The 14528-nt window shown below is 41.8% G+C and overlaps 1 protein-coding gene across 1 annotated transcript in view; it reads left to right on the top strand.

Moving 5' to 3' along the window:
• Positions 1-4939: 4939 nt before the first annotated feature.
• IKZF3 (IKAROS family zinc finger 3) overlaps positions 4940-14528 on the top strand; it is a 36156-nt gene continuing 26567 nt past the window's right edge. The window contains exons 1-3 of the mRNA XM_075036502.1: positions 4940-5025; positions 10256-10309; positions 11556-11666. Of these exons, the coding sequence (XP_074892603.1) occupies positions 5019-5025; positions 10256-10309; positions 11556-11666 (172 nt within the window). The 5' untranslated portion in view covers positions 4940-5018. The remainder of the gene's footprint in view (positions 5026-10255; positions 10310-11555; positions 11667-14528) is intronic.

Raw genomic sequence — 14528 nt, 5'->3', positions numbered from 1 at the left:
CCCCAGCTCCTCACTCCGCCGCCTCTTTTCTTCCTCGCCCACACCCTGTGCTTTTTAAAAATTCTTTTGTTTGGTGGTTTGGGTTTGTTTTTTTTTTTTTTTTCTGTTTTTGTTTCAAAGGGCTGCAAGGTCTGTGGGACGCTTGGCTAGTGGGGGACGGCCCCGCTTCCCGGGTGCCAGCCACCCCCCCTCCACCCCGGGCTCCTGCGCTGTCACGCCTCAGCCACATGCTTGAGAAACTACCACGTCGCTCTTCCACAGTGCGTAGTGAAATTTATTTTTGACTCGAAGGTGGTGTTTCCAGCTGCGTGGGCAAGGATAGGAAACTACCGGGGGGGAGGAGGGAATAGGTTCAGGCATGGGCTGTGGTCTGTCTGCTCAGTGCACTGAACCTGCCCCGTAACCGCAGGGGTGGCCAGGCTGGCATCTCCAACTCCACGTTTTGAGGTAACTGCAAGCTTTGCACACCCGGGTGTTCTTCAGCTGCAGGTTTCTGGAGCAAGTCATTATGGGACACGCGCTTTCAGCTTCAAAAACATTCCTGCCGCTTGCTGTGAGAAAGACGGAAAATAAGAGCTGGGCCTATCCTGTCGGCTCGAAACTAAAGCCGAATGCCACATTATTACTTCAAGTACTCAGTGGTGTTTAAGTCAGTTACAAGTTTTGGAAGACTTGCTTATGACTTTTAAGCTCTTAAAAGTAGAAATATTTTGTTTCTAGAGTGAGTGTTATAAAAATACTCAGGAAACAGCTGAACAGGGAGAGGAGGGTACTTGCATTTGACCACACCACACATCATGAGGCACTCAAGACCAGGAACTGTGGCCAAGCCTCTGGTAATTAGCTAAATCATATTTATCATGCAGCCCCAGACCATGTCAGTGTCCAAAAATGATGTAGTTTGCATAACAAATATGGAACCAGTCAACACAGGAATTATAGTTATTTTTGTAGATAGCTGTAAAAGTTTTAATTCAATGTTTCCATGTTAAAAAAGCAGTTAACTTACAAGTTTTCTCTAATAAAACATACTAAAAAAAAGTGTGAAAAAGAAGGTATCAAATTATTGATGGAAAATACTTTTACTCAAGCCTGGTGGCATTTTAAAGTGGTGTCCCTCTCATTTCATGTCTTGCAAAGCTCCTTGCCCTACTAAATGTGTGCACTGCCTCATTATTTCACTTCTCTCTCTTTGCAGGGAAGCGGCCACGCTTTCTTCTTCCTTAGACCAAGATACTAACTCTCAAGTGGTCGGTTAAGGTATAAGAACTATGTCAGAGTTTTCATTTTTAATTTCCTTGAGCTGCTGAACAGTTCATAATTAGGACCACCTCAAAAGATCCAGTGTTCCCATGTGTTGAATGTTTTCAGTTTTACTCAAAGTTAACATTTCACGCTTACACTGTATAGGCAAAATGATTCAGTTTTTAACGTGTCTGCTATAAACTAGTCATATTTCAGTCTGAATATCCTCTGTTCCTAAGGATGTTTATAGCCTATTGTCATGTAACTGTCCTACACAGCCCATCAGTCCCCAGCTTGTTAATTATTGTAAAATAATATCTTTACTATAGAGCTTTGTCTGCAGTTTTGAATCTTTATAAAGTTAGGCTCCTGGTCTGTGTCTTTAGTCAAATGACTCATTCTTTTCCAGTTTATGATATTTCAAAGTCACAGATGACAAATTGTCATTACAGATTTGTAAGCTTGGGGGGGGGGTGGAGGGGGGGAAGCTGGTTATCTTTAAGAATAGGGTGATGGCAGGGGGGAGGATTTGCTAGAACAAAATGTGAAGTCATGTATTTATGAATTACTAGGTATTCTTGCTAACTGCTAGAAGCTCTGTCAGGAGGAAATAATAGAAGAGGAAAAAAATATTGTAAACTTGATCATGGTGTGAGTAGATATTAAAAAGGCAAATATTTTATCCTAGGAAATAATGTAGAGAGATTTCCAGGAGTACAGGGTCATGTGAATGACCTGTGCAAGGCTCTGGAGAGATGTTACCTGGGATGCAGAACACAAGTTTTGTCTCTAAGGTGGGTCATCTAAAGCAGGGATAATGTGAAAGAGGGCCACGATGAACATAGTGGCATTTTTTATAGGCTGGCCAACCCAGGCTGTTTTGATCTCTGCCCTTGAAATAAAAGCAGAGGAAGACATGACTGATTATCTGATGGTAAACGTGAGGGGAAGTGAAGATTTAAATTGGAGCACAAGTCTGGCAGTAAGAGAAAAAGGCCGTGAATAATCCTGGGATGGAAAACAGAAAGAGGTTTCTGATCACCACACAGTAGATTCCAGGGCTTCCTTGAAGTTCATAGGAGCAGAAAACCTTCCTAATTATTAAATGCTTCTGGAAGGGGAATACAGAGATTGTCTGCAATAGCAGAGAACTGGGCTTGATTATCCCAGATACCTTTTTTTTTAACTTTGTATTTCCAGAACCTTTTTCCAAGTGATGGAAAAGCATCAATTTAAGAAGCAGTCATTGACACAATGCAGAAAGGAAGTAGGAGAATCATGTTTCCATGTTGTCTTATCGCACACCTGAGCTATGGTAATTTGCACTCGCTGTCTTTGGTTTTATGTCCAAGTGATCGGGTCAGATCACAGTTTCATTTGTCACTTCATTAACTTGTAGATTCTCAAGTTGCATGAGTATTATTCCTGATTTCTGGACCCCTTTGTGGAAAACATATGTAGTAAACGAACAAAAATGCACTAAGCCTCCATCAGTCTTCCTACCCTAAAACATTCATTTCTCAGTTTTAAAATATAGCTGAGTTGCAGGGCCCGGAAAACCCAACCCCAAAGCACAATGTGATGAAATAAGTATAAAACTGTAATAAACAGATGCAGCAATGACCCCAAGGGTCCAGAAGTGCACCTGCCCTAGTCATGCTGAAGATTGTCAGCGAGCCTTCCATCTACAGCGTCTTGGGTTTGTTGTTTTCCTTTTTCTCTCTCAGCTGTCTCTCTGGCTCATCAGAGTTTAAAGCTGCAAACATTAACTATGTTGATGTCAAAGCATGCCAGGTACGGACTGTTCTGTACTGATGCTCTGTGCTGATCTGAGATCTAGGCCAGCTGTTGCCTTTTTAGGCCTTTTCTTGGTAAATAGCTCTGGGCTTTGGGTGAAGCAAAATGCCATGACTAGTGCTTAGCTTGCACATAAAGTCAAGACCGTGTTGGTCTGGCACAGCTCATGCTTCCTCGTGAATCATGGAAGGGTTTGGGTCGGAAGGGACCCCTAAAGGTCATCTGGTGCTGCCCCCCTGCCGTGGGCAGGGACATCCTGCACTGGGTCAGGTTGCTCAAAGCCCTGTCTGAGCCCTGCGTAGGGTGAGCCTCCTTTCAGAAGACTGTCCTAGATGTACAAAAGTCATTATTTAACAATTCCCTCAGTACTTTGAAATTCCTGTTTGCTTGAATGTATTAAACGATTTTGTAACTTGATTTTCTTCTAAATAGCAATGCTATTTTGTTGAGAAAAACAGCTAACTTAAGTTTTATTTTACTCTTAGTCATTTGACTTTAATGTACAGTCCGAGGAGTGCGATCTGTTAACGAATAATGCAAAGAAAGCAGCATTTGTTTAACAGTTGAGGCTGCCTTACCATGTTTACATGATGTGTAAACGGAGCCAGGACAAATTGCACACAAAGGAAATTAAGTGTGTAGAAAAGAAGTTACTCTTCCATGTGTGTGGGCATCACAGCGCGCGATTGCCACACTAGTTCCAATAAAGGCTTAGACTGCTTGGCTTTGCAGTGTAAAATAAAATGAGTCAGAAGCCTGCCAACGCAAAATAGCTCCGTGTCACCCTGCTAAACCCTCTGCATGAATAGCTGTTGTCCCTTGAGTGACCTAACCCAAGTCATCGCAAACAGCTTTCCCGCGCTGTTTTGGGTGTTAGCGCTTGCTGCAGGCTTTAAAGGTGAAGGGCTCCCTAAAATGCTCTGTAGTGTTTCTGACTGGCTGTCCCTAACAGGTTGCGGATCCATTTGTCTTGCTGGTGACCCTTCTGCAGGAGGGGCTGTCAAACAGCTTCCCACCTGGCAGCGCTGAGGGAGCTGGGGGCAAACGGAGCGCTCTTGTCAGACATGCTTGCAAGTGGAGGTGAGACGTGGGTTGGAGGGAGCTGCTGACCTAGCTTGAGATGCGGTGGGCAGCTGGGGATCTGTGCGATCACCTGGCTGCCGCATCCCTGAATGTGGTGGTGTGTCAAAGCCCTCAGGGTAGGGTTACTCCTGTTAGGTTGGTTTATTTCTCCTGGAGCTGCTCCCCTTGGCCCCACTCCTGACGGTATCCCTGCCCAAGGACCTGCGGTGGCTTCTTTACCTGTGGAGCCACCACTGATGGTGGGGAAAAGAACTTTTCTCCCATGGAGTTGCGAGGGATGTTTTCTGTAAAGCGCAGGGTTCCCCATGTCTCCTGTTGGCCCCTTAGCGTGTTGTGCGAAAGCAGGGGTGCTGCCGGCTCTGCGTCCCCGGGGTTCACCGGGGGCTGCTTTCAGCCTGCTGCCTGCTTGGCCATCGCCTCTGGCTTTCTGCTGCAGGACGGCCTCGCCTGCAGCCTTTGCCGGGCTGCCGGAGGAGACCGTGGCGCTCGGGCGTACATCATTGTCCCATTCTGGAGATGCCCTTCGCAGCCTGAGGCCGTTTGTCCTAGGAAAACGGCTGGGACCTCCCTCAGCCCCCCACCCCAAAACACACGCTTTGCCCTCGGCCACCCCCGGCCCGCCGTCTTCCCTCCCGCTGGAGCCCCGGTGTCGCCCGTCGAGTAGCCATCGCTTAGCACCAGCGGCGAGCTGCGAGGCGGGCGAGTCGCCGGGACCGGGGCTGGGACCGGGTCGGCTCCGCTGGCCGCCGCCCGGCGCCGCTCTCCGCCCGCCGAGCGCCGGGCCGGATGTCGCGGTGCCGGCGGCGGGCGGGAGGGGGAGGCGAGGCCGGTGAGCTCCGGCGACAGTTCCCGAGGCCGGGCGGGCAGGTGGAGGCGGGAGCCGCGGCTGGAGCATGGAAGGTGAGAAACGACCCCGCTCTTTCCCGGGGGGGGGAGAAGGCGCTGCCGCTCCCCCCTTCCTCCCCGCCGACCCCGCTCGGGGCGCTCGCACCGTGCTCCACCTCCCGCTTACTTCCAAGCGGCTTCTTCAGCGCTTTCTGCAGAGAGGTTGCAGCCTCTGGAGGAGAAATCTAATCGCGTGTTGCAATTAAACAGGAAACGAACGGGGCTTTTTCCCCCCCGCTCTGTTTAATTTCAGAAACATCACAACATGTATGATAAAGTTGGGTTTTAGAGCCCGCTTTATCTGCCGTTTGTATTCTAGGTTTTAACGAATTAAAAGGCGCGTTGGTTTCCTCTTCGCTTGTAAAACGTGCGTGTAACTTTCAGAGCCAGCAAAAAAACAAGTTGTGAGTTAATCTTGGGCTACGGCGTAATTCCTTTGGGAAGAAAAGCTAAATTACCAGTGTTTTAACAAGCCTGGCAAAGAAGCATTGCAAAGCATCACTTGATTCATTAATTTCAGAGGTGGATATTCTTATTTCATCTTTTTAAGGGCTTGAGTTTAGATTCTCCTGTGTCTCAATGACTTCAGGTTTTTGGTTATTTTAAGTTAGATGCAGCTGCCTATTTAAAAATGTGTTCTCCTTTGCTAAAGGCTTTTAAAATGTTTGTATTTAAATAATTACTCGCATAGATTCTGACTGAATCGAGACTATCGCTGCTTGAGAGACGTAACTAATGTTTTGAAAGAATGGGTCTGGTGGCAGTTTGGCGCTTAAAAATGCAGCCTCGTTTTCTTGGTCACGTCGGATCCACTGTATGTCTGTTGTGGGAGAAGAAAGCTCTTTAGGTATGTTGGTATAGTCTCTCATTAGAAAATGAGCATGTTTCTGCCATTACAGCTGCGATTATTTAAGAAGTGTCCTTTTTGTGTTCCTATTTCTTGTACACTTAAAATTAACATGCAAATAATCCTTCAGGTTTTAGTTCTGTACGTGGGGATTATGAGGATCAGTTAATGTGCCACAGCTTGTTCTGTTTGGGATGAAGTTAATGTAAAAGTGTTCTACTGTGTTATCTCTGGATACAGCAACTGCCAAGTGTCTCTGTTTCCATGGGTCTTGGGAAAATCTCAGTTCCACTGGAGGCAGTGGGAAATTTGCCATTGAGGACAAAGGGGTAACACTTCTGTCCTTGATTTTCTGTGATCAGTACAGTCACTGATGGGAGGACTTGCAGGCACTGGCAAGAGTCGATGTTTGAGACCTGGGTCTAGGAAGCTGAAATCTGCAGTCTTTACTTGGTTGCATCTCTTCATGACTGGTTTGTTTTTTGCCAAGATCACAAGAACTGACCTCATGCTGTCATTTCCATTTGCTGTACTGGGATGAACATGTTGAATTACTGGAAGATACTCTGCTGGTTTTAGAAGGTCATATGCTACAATATGAGAAAAATGTTATCCTTAGTTACACACTGCTGATCAGGATTTCTTCCCAAAATGACATGTGCACTTAAAAAATGCCCGTGTCATTTCAAACATTATGTGGCGCTTAAGAGCAGCAAAGTATTAGACACCCTGCAAAGAGTTTATTTGGTCCAGGGTACCTTCTTCAGAAAGCCATTGAGACTGTAAGTGCTGAAGAAGGCCATTCAGTGGGGCAATTAGATAGGCTTTCTCTCTTTAATCGTGCAATGTGGGTTGAAGGTGAAAAACATGTTGGGGTGAAAAACACGTTGGGGTGAAAGAAGTTGACTGCTGTATGTAGCAAAGGCACTGGCTCCGCTGTGAGCATTTAGGGATAAGGCTGTGGGGGTCTAAGGCTGTAGGGCAGGGGCCAGGATTGGTGTGTGTTTTATTTTGGCTTGCTTGTGCCTCTTAAGATGGCACAAAGACAAGGAAACAGGCTGCATTTGCTCCATGTACCGTGATAGAAGGACTAAGAGCGTATGGGATTTACAAAGATGTGCCCTTCACAATGCTGTTGGGTTGAAAACTGCAGCTGGCAGTAAAAAGACAATGTTCTGTTCTGGTTTTCACTGTGGAGGCAAACAGGTAAGATTATAATAATTCAAGACGTACCTGCCATTCAGTTGGCTACAGCTGTATTGATGATAGAAGGGTATTAGTGTTATCATTTACTTGAAAAACATCCATTTTAGGGGGGTTAAAATATAGGTAGGCTGTTTTGTTGCTTCTATCAACTGGTTAAATACCAGGATAAAAGATGAATACAGTTATGTATTAAAATGCCATAGCACTTTTTTAGCATGCTATTTGAATATTTTTGCTCACTTTGGCTATTGGTGTAGAACACAGGATGGCTAAGGATTGGTTTCTAAAGCACATGAATTTTACTTCTGCTTTGTAAATGAACATAGTGCGTCAGCTGCGACACACACAAGACAAGCGTCTTCTTTCCATGCGCCCTAGTCAGTGGACCTCTTTGAAGCTTGGGAAGACTAGCGTGTTCTGTAAGTGATTTCCCACGTTGTGCTTTTCTGAACATTAGGTAGAAATATGGTCTTATTTGTACAGAATCGGGGATGGAAGCTTCCTAGACCTTCTCTTCCTGGCACATTTAGGAAGGATCTGGCTTAAAATACTTTACTTGGGGAAGAGACCTGAGGTTAAATTTTAAGAGACTGCTAAGGCTGTAAGAAGCTGCTTAAGACAAATATCGTAAAGAAACCAGGTACTGATGAGTGGATTTTGGAGGCTTGAAAGTGCTACAGAGACTGGGATATTTCTCAAAAGAAAAGAGAAACATTATACAGTGTGTCGTTGTTCTTATCTCCTCAGAAGGATTGTACTGCCCAGCAGCCCATCATGGACAGGAACCTGTTATGCTCAACAAAATGTAAATAAATATGCAGAGACCATCTCAACATTAAGTAGATGAGCATCTGAGGACTGGCTGAACAGGTCCTGCTAGGCTGCCGCGTGGTTCAGGCAGTGCCGTTCTCTGCCAAGTCACCCCGTAGCTGCAGTTCAGAGGTGCTTGGAACAGAACAGTTGACTGACTGGTAGGGGTGTTGCACTTAGCCCGACACACAGAAGCTTGTGCTGATGCGATTTACCCAATAAGCTATAGCAATGTATGCATCCTTATTGGAGTGACTGTGTGCTCCGGAGATGTCCTGGGGAATACAATGGTTTCTAAAACAATATGACTATACAGGAATATATGCAGAATTATCTGATTTGAAGCAGCTGTGTAGGGGCTCTTAAGTCTTCATTTCAAGACCTCCTGGCAACCCTGGGAAAGGCAGAATTGCTGCAGAGTTTCCAAGCCACACCTCTCCCCCCACCCAGCAGGCACCCTTTTTGCTTAATCCTGGGGCTTTGACCAGGTCAGTGCTTTATCACCCAAATGGGGCAACTGTACAGGATTTCTGAATGCAATTAAAATCGAATTCAAGTATTACAGAATAATGAGGGTTTCATTGTCTTGCTGAAAGCTTAATTATTTGCACAATCACAAGGATTTGTATAATCTAAGTATCTATATTATTGCAATGTAAAATTAAAATCAATACTAGAGAGAATTTTGTTCATGTGCCATGTATTTAATAGTGTTTCCCCATCATTATTCACAGTATAAATTGGTCTGTTTGCTTCTTTGTACCTTACTTTTCCTGGTATGATAAAATGAAACAAAGACAAATTAAGAGCTGTAACTATGGAGTTCCTTGATCTTATTTATTTCTTTTAAAAATACAGATTTACTAAATATTTGAACTTTTTGTCATTTAATTCCATGACTACCTTTATGACACAAGACAACACTCTTAGCTCTAATAAAAGACACTTAATGAAGAGCTTGCATTCATGCTAAATTTGCATGAAAGGATAGGAGCTCTGATTTAATTTTAGGATACATTTCATAAACGCTAATAGCTTAACAACTTGTCTCCAATCAGGAGTTACACCCTGAAGAGCTCAGGTCACTGCTGGATGGCTTGATTCATTAATAGTGGGTTTTTTTCTTGCTGCTCTTTGGTAATAGCTAGTTAAGAGCAGTGGGAACTACGTGCATAGTGTAACTCTTAGACCTATTATTGAGAAACGGGAGCTGAATGCTTTCGTTTAGGAAACAATAGAACCAAACATTTAAAAAACCTTTGTTGGACAGTTCTATTGTTGGTTTTTTTTCTTCTCTGAGTTTGCCTTTATTTTGTTGGATGCAGCAGCCCATTCTCTATTCATGCAGTTTTTTGGATAGCCTCATCTGATACTAGGCTGCTTTGCTGTAGAGTTAACAGAGCTTTATATTTTGACGTTGCAGAGACCACAAAAATGTTCCATATGCAGTGGTGGTAAAGATAGATAATTATGGGGTAAATGTCACTAGTGGTTAACACCTCATGGCCACTGCATGTGTATTTCTGTTATGTAACTGCCAGGAATGAATTTTACAAGTCCTGGAGCTATTATTTTTTATGTTCAAAGATGATAAAAGATTTTCCAGTATGTAAAAAAAGAGGGAAAAAGCTAGAGGAAAGAAAGGAGGAAGGGAGCAGGTAGCTGTGACACTGGTAAGAAAATCAACCCTCATATCAATGAAATCTCAAGACAGCAAGGCATTGAGTAAAGACTTAACTGGACAGGTCAGATCTGAGCCTCCAGTTAAACTCGCCAGCCTAAATTTGGGCACTGGAGTGGAAGATGTAAATACCTGTGGGTTATATTGTCTTCAGAGTGGTCTGTCGAGTGCTCAGCACTTTTGGAAACCAGGCCACATATGTAGTCCTCTAAACTTTTTTTAAAATTCCTTACATTTGATCCCTATCAGAATTTCTAAATGGGAATTAGACTTGCATTCCCATGAAAGCCAAGTAGATCTTGTGAAGATAATAGGGTTTTCCCTTTGTATTAGAAAAGGAATGTAAAAATATCTTGTAATTTGTGTTTTATAGACATTCACTTCATGTAGAGTTACTACCACTATGCTGTGCTCACAGGTGCAAAATGAGATGTTAAATCGAAAGTGTATTTATTATGTTCAATAATTTTTTGAAGTTAGAAAATAATACTTAATCCCTTTTCTGGGCACATGCCAGTGCTCAAGATATAAAGAAGTTGTGCAACGAAACATAACAATTATTTGGTATTTATTTCTTTGAAAATTTTGCTTTTTTCAATTTTGCTTTCAGTCAAGAAAATGGGAATTTATAAGATTATAATAACTGTGTTATGAGTGGTTCTAAATATAAGCAACTCAGGCTGCTTTTCTGTCTTTTGCAGATTCACAGGCAGGTATGGACCTAAGTAATTCTCAGGAACAGCCTATGGCTGCAGGTATGGTGCTGTTCAAGTTATGTTCTTTCACCCTGTCTTGGAAAATTTAAATGGAGAAAACTGTATGAATTGCAGCTTGTTTAGATTCCCAGGACACTGAGTAGCACAGTTACAAATACAAAGCTGGGCATTAAAGGCAAAAAGTAAATTCTAGAATTGAAATAAAACTGTGGAAGTTCAATATAATATTGGAAAATTATACTAAAGGGAAAAAAAGACTGTATAGTAGGAAAGGAAATGTTTTCAGAAGAAAGCTGGAAGTTTTGATTAGGGAAGCAAGAATAATGTGATTCTTTTGGTTGACTGCATTTCTGAAAATATGAAAACAAACCTCTTGTGTGAGTTGGACACGTTTTACTCATTAATCAAAAAATAAGACTTTTTTTCAGATCCAATGTCATATTTAGCTTGAGAAGGATTGGGGTTTTTACTATCCAACTGTTAAATAATTTTAACAGCAATTTCCGAATGTTGCTGTGAACTTTAAAAATTCACAGGATTGTTGAAAGAAAACACTGTCAGTTTTTTAAACAAAATACTGATCTGAAATGTACAGAAATATGCATAATATTGAGTCACTCTGTATTATGGATTTTATGAAAGAAGCTTTATTTGAAAAAATGTCACCCAAATAAATTTCACTATAATGAAAAGTTTGGCTTTATTTCAGAGAAGAGAGGCTTGGATTTCTGGGACATACTGCTGCCACAGTGATCAGCAGAAAACTTTCTGATAATGTTGATGTTTAAAAAGACATATGTGAAATAAGTAGAGAAGTGCAACTGGCTTCAAAGAGGCTTCCGATTAAACGTGCTTGAGCAGTTTCCTGGCCTGGGGCCAGAATGATTAATATTTTGCCCAAATGAACAAAGTAAAGCTGTGATTCCTTTTCCATGCTCTGAAGAGCTTGCTTGCTTGCCTGCTAGCAGCAGTTGTCAGAGTACAGGTGATACACAGAGTTACATATACTGGATTTTATTCCTGTTTTGCTGTCATTTAGAACAACCTTCAGAATAGTTAAATCTGAGCAAAAGCTTAAGACTTGTTAAAGGTGTGTACTCTGTGCAAGAGTTTGTATATGACTTTGGGAAGCAAATCCAATCAACCAAATTGCAACTAATCTGTCTATAGGAAGAACATTGTAGGCGATACTGGGAGTTTGCAGATACTTTGAGGTAATCACCTGGAAGTATTCTTGGAGCATAAATAGTTAATTATGGGTTTGCTTTTTTTTTTTTTTTTTTAGAAGGACAGGAGGTTTTGACAGACTGTAATCTGAACAAATCCCAGGAAATGGAAAGTATGGATAATGCAGAAGATATGAAGGAACACAATCAGTCTAATGAAGAAGCAGGAGGTAAAGTGGAGATTGAATTCTGAAAAATAATAGTTATATTTTGTCTTTTTATTCATCTGATTATGCTATGAGAGTGATTAGAAAGTTTATTCTGGATCAAGGCTCTGGTTTTCATGCATGCTTGTAAAAGGAGTAACAATACAATTAGTTTAGAGCGTTTTAACATGCTCTAAAGGAGGAGTAACTGTTTTCCATCAGGGAACCTCATGTGCATTTTATAAAGGTCACTTTTACAGGATCTATGAAATATGGATAGCAAGATAAAAAAGCATGTGCATATGGGGAGCTCTTTTAATGTGTGTTGTAGCATACAAATTCTTAAAAGTAGTTTGCATATGACAAATGCGTGTGTTAGGACTGCACTTTTTATTAATGTTGTTAAGCTGCTCTGATATCTGAAAAATAACTTGGCAGATTTTTTTTTGAAAGAAAGGACAAGTTACTTCAAATTCATAGAACAACTCAGCCCTGTAGAATTTAAAACTGTAGCAGTAATCCTGTACTTTAAACTGTGCGTTAACAGAAGGTTGGTCAGTTTACCATGTTTATTGTTTAATTTGAACAGTAAACCCTTCCTATACAACTGAAAGAAGATGCAGGTATGAATAAAATGCTAAAACAATATGCACTATTTTTAATTTAAAAGAAGGCCTACATAAGTGCATATTTCTGTGTATCTTTAAAAACTAGTAGGCCCTTTTCACTTAACAGATAAAAGCAGCACCTCCTGGACTCAGCAATCTTACAGGCCCTCAGAGTTCAGGATTTGTATATGTGTATATGACATAGATGTAGAGCAAGAGACTTTGAATTTCCTCCTTGATCTAGAAGCTCATAAACTGAAATCACAGCATTAATAAACATTCCTGCCAGTGAGCTGAGTGTGTTCATTTATGCCAGTTCTCAACCACAAACAGTGAAAAATGCTGCCTGGTAGAGGATGTGGTATACATATACCGGGGAAAAGACATAGATTGTTTTACCAGTTTCACGTTGCCTTTCAAGTACTGCATGTCCATGGCAGTACAGCAGTGTCAAGACAAACTATGTCTGTGGCTTTGGTTAGTAGTTTTGAAGTAGTGTTCTTGTATCACATTAATCAAGTAAATCACTAAAGAATTGTCTCTGTTTTGGTTGCCCAAATAGCTTTGGTTGTTCCCTGTAACACAAATGTGATGACTTTATTTTGGACTAAAATGAAATGTTCAGGTGTTAAATTTTTTGCATTAAAGATTAACTTGTACCTATTTATTAACAAAGTACAAAACAACATAAAACACTCAAGGGAGCACTGCACTAGCAAAAAAGTCCATGAGGAGGGTGAAATTAATCTCACTTGTGTATCTACAGTACCAGTGTCTAGAACTGTACTGGTGTCTGGCCTTTCTTGACAGTCGATGGAGAGAGAGCACGCAGGTTTTCTGACCAAATTTGGCTGTCTGACCTAGGATGAAATGCCTCGTGTCCCCAGAGTAACTGCTTCTTAGCAGGACTCCATTTATAGTCGGTGGAGAGTAGCTTAGCATAGATATCTGCAGTGCAGAAGCTATCTTGGGCAGGTGAGTTCTGTTCTGCTTACCCTAAAAAGAGAATTTTGATGGTTTTATCCACAGAACATGGAATGCTTGAGCCTTTTCTACATCCAAGGCATCTGATCTCTCTTTCAGATAACACAGCACATAAAATACAGCCATATTCCAGCTATTTGTCCAGCCCTTATGCCACTTCCACTTGCTCTAGCTCACTTCTGTCTCTGCTTTCCCAGTGTCCCTGCCCTTCACTCTTCCTAGTCACTAAGCTGTGGATACAGGAAGCCACGACAGCATTTCTTTCACAAAACCCTCAGTACTGACCGTCCAAGAGGAACTGCTCTAGCTTCTCCCCACCTTCCCATTCCAGGAGGCCTGTCTGTACCGCTTGCATTTACAGCATCATGGCATCTAGCAAGTCTTTTTTCTGTTCCTTGACTGTCCTATGCCCTTCAGCTTCAGTACCATTTCTCAGGCTCTTTTCCATACATTTATGTCACATACAACTTAGACACTTGTGAGAGAATGTTTACATTGATACTGCTCTTACACTCCATTTTTCTGTTACATGGCTGCTGATTGCTTAAAGTTTCTTTACGATTTGTTCTGGAATGCAAATACTGAAAACTTACATCTCAATGCTATAAATATCAATAAACCATCATTTCACTCTGATAGACTCCCTTACCATTAAAGCATTCATTCATTATAAAGTGAGTACAAACCTACTCAGTACCACAGTGCTCTATTCTTTGATTCTCACTGTAGGAATACAGACATGATTGCTAGGAGAAAGCAGTTTTAAATGCACAAAAAAGAGAGCTGCAGTATCTCAGTGTAAAATGGCACAAAATCAAATATATATTGTGTTTACTTCATTGCTTCACATACAGTTCTCTACAATCATTCTGATACTGGAAGCACAATAAATCTTAAATAGTTAAGCATGCTGTGCTAGTAGTCTAGGCTGTGCGAATATCGGTAAGTGTATTTAAATTTCTTCCTAAAGCCCAGCGCCACTTCAGTTGCTGTTGGATACTAAAATTCACAAATAATCTTAGCTTTCGTGTCATACCTACTATGTAACAGCAGCTACGTTAGTCACTGAGCAGTCTCTGCGGGTCAATAACTATCTGCCTTGATAAGCGAAACCACATTCTGACAGTGTTGCCCTGGTGGGAGTATTATCGTTTGGGGATCACTAACCCTGGTAAAAATGAATATATAGTATTCTCCAGAATCACAGAATAGAAATATCATCAGTATTGGTGATGGCTCTTGGGAAATGGATTATATCCTGCCTATACCTGAAAAGTCTGTCTGTTTAAAGGAA

Source organism: Buteo buteo, chromosome 9 (genome assembly GCF_964188355.1).
Source record: "Buteo buteo chromosome 9, bButBut1.hap1.1, whole genome shotgun sequence".
Lineage (NCBI taxonomy): Eukaryota > Metazoa > Chordata > Aves > Accipitriformes > Accipitridae > Buteo > Buteo buteo.
The sequence above is the reverse complement of the archived record's forward strand: the minus strand, read 5'-3'. Positions and strand labels throughout refer to the sequence as shown.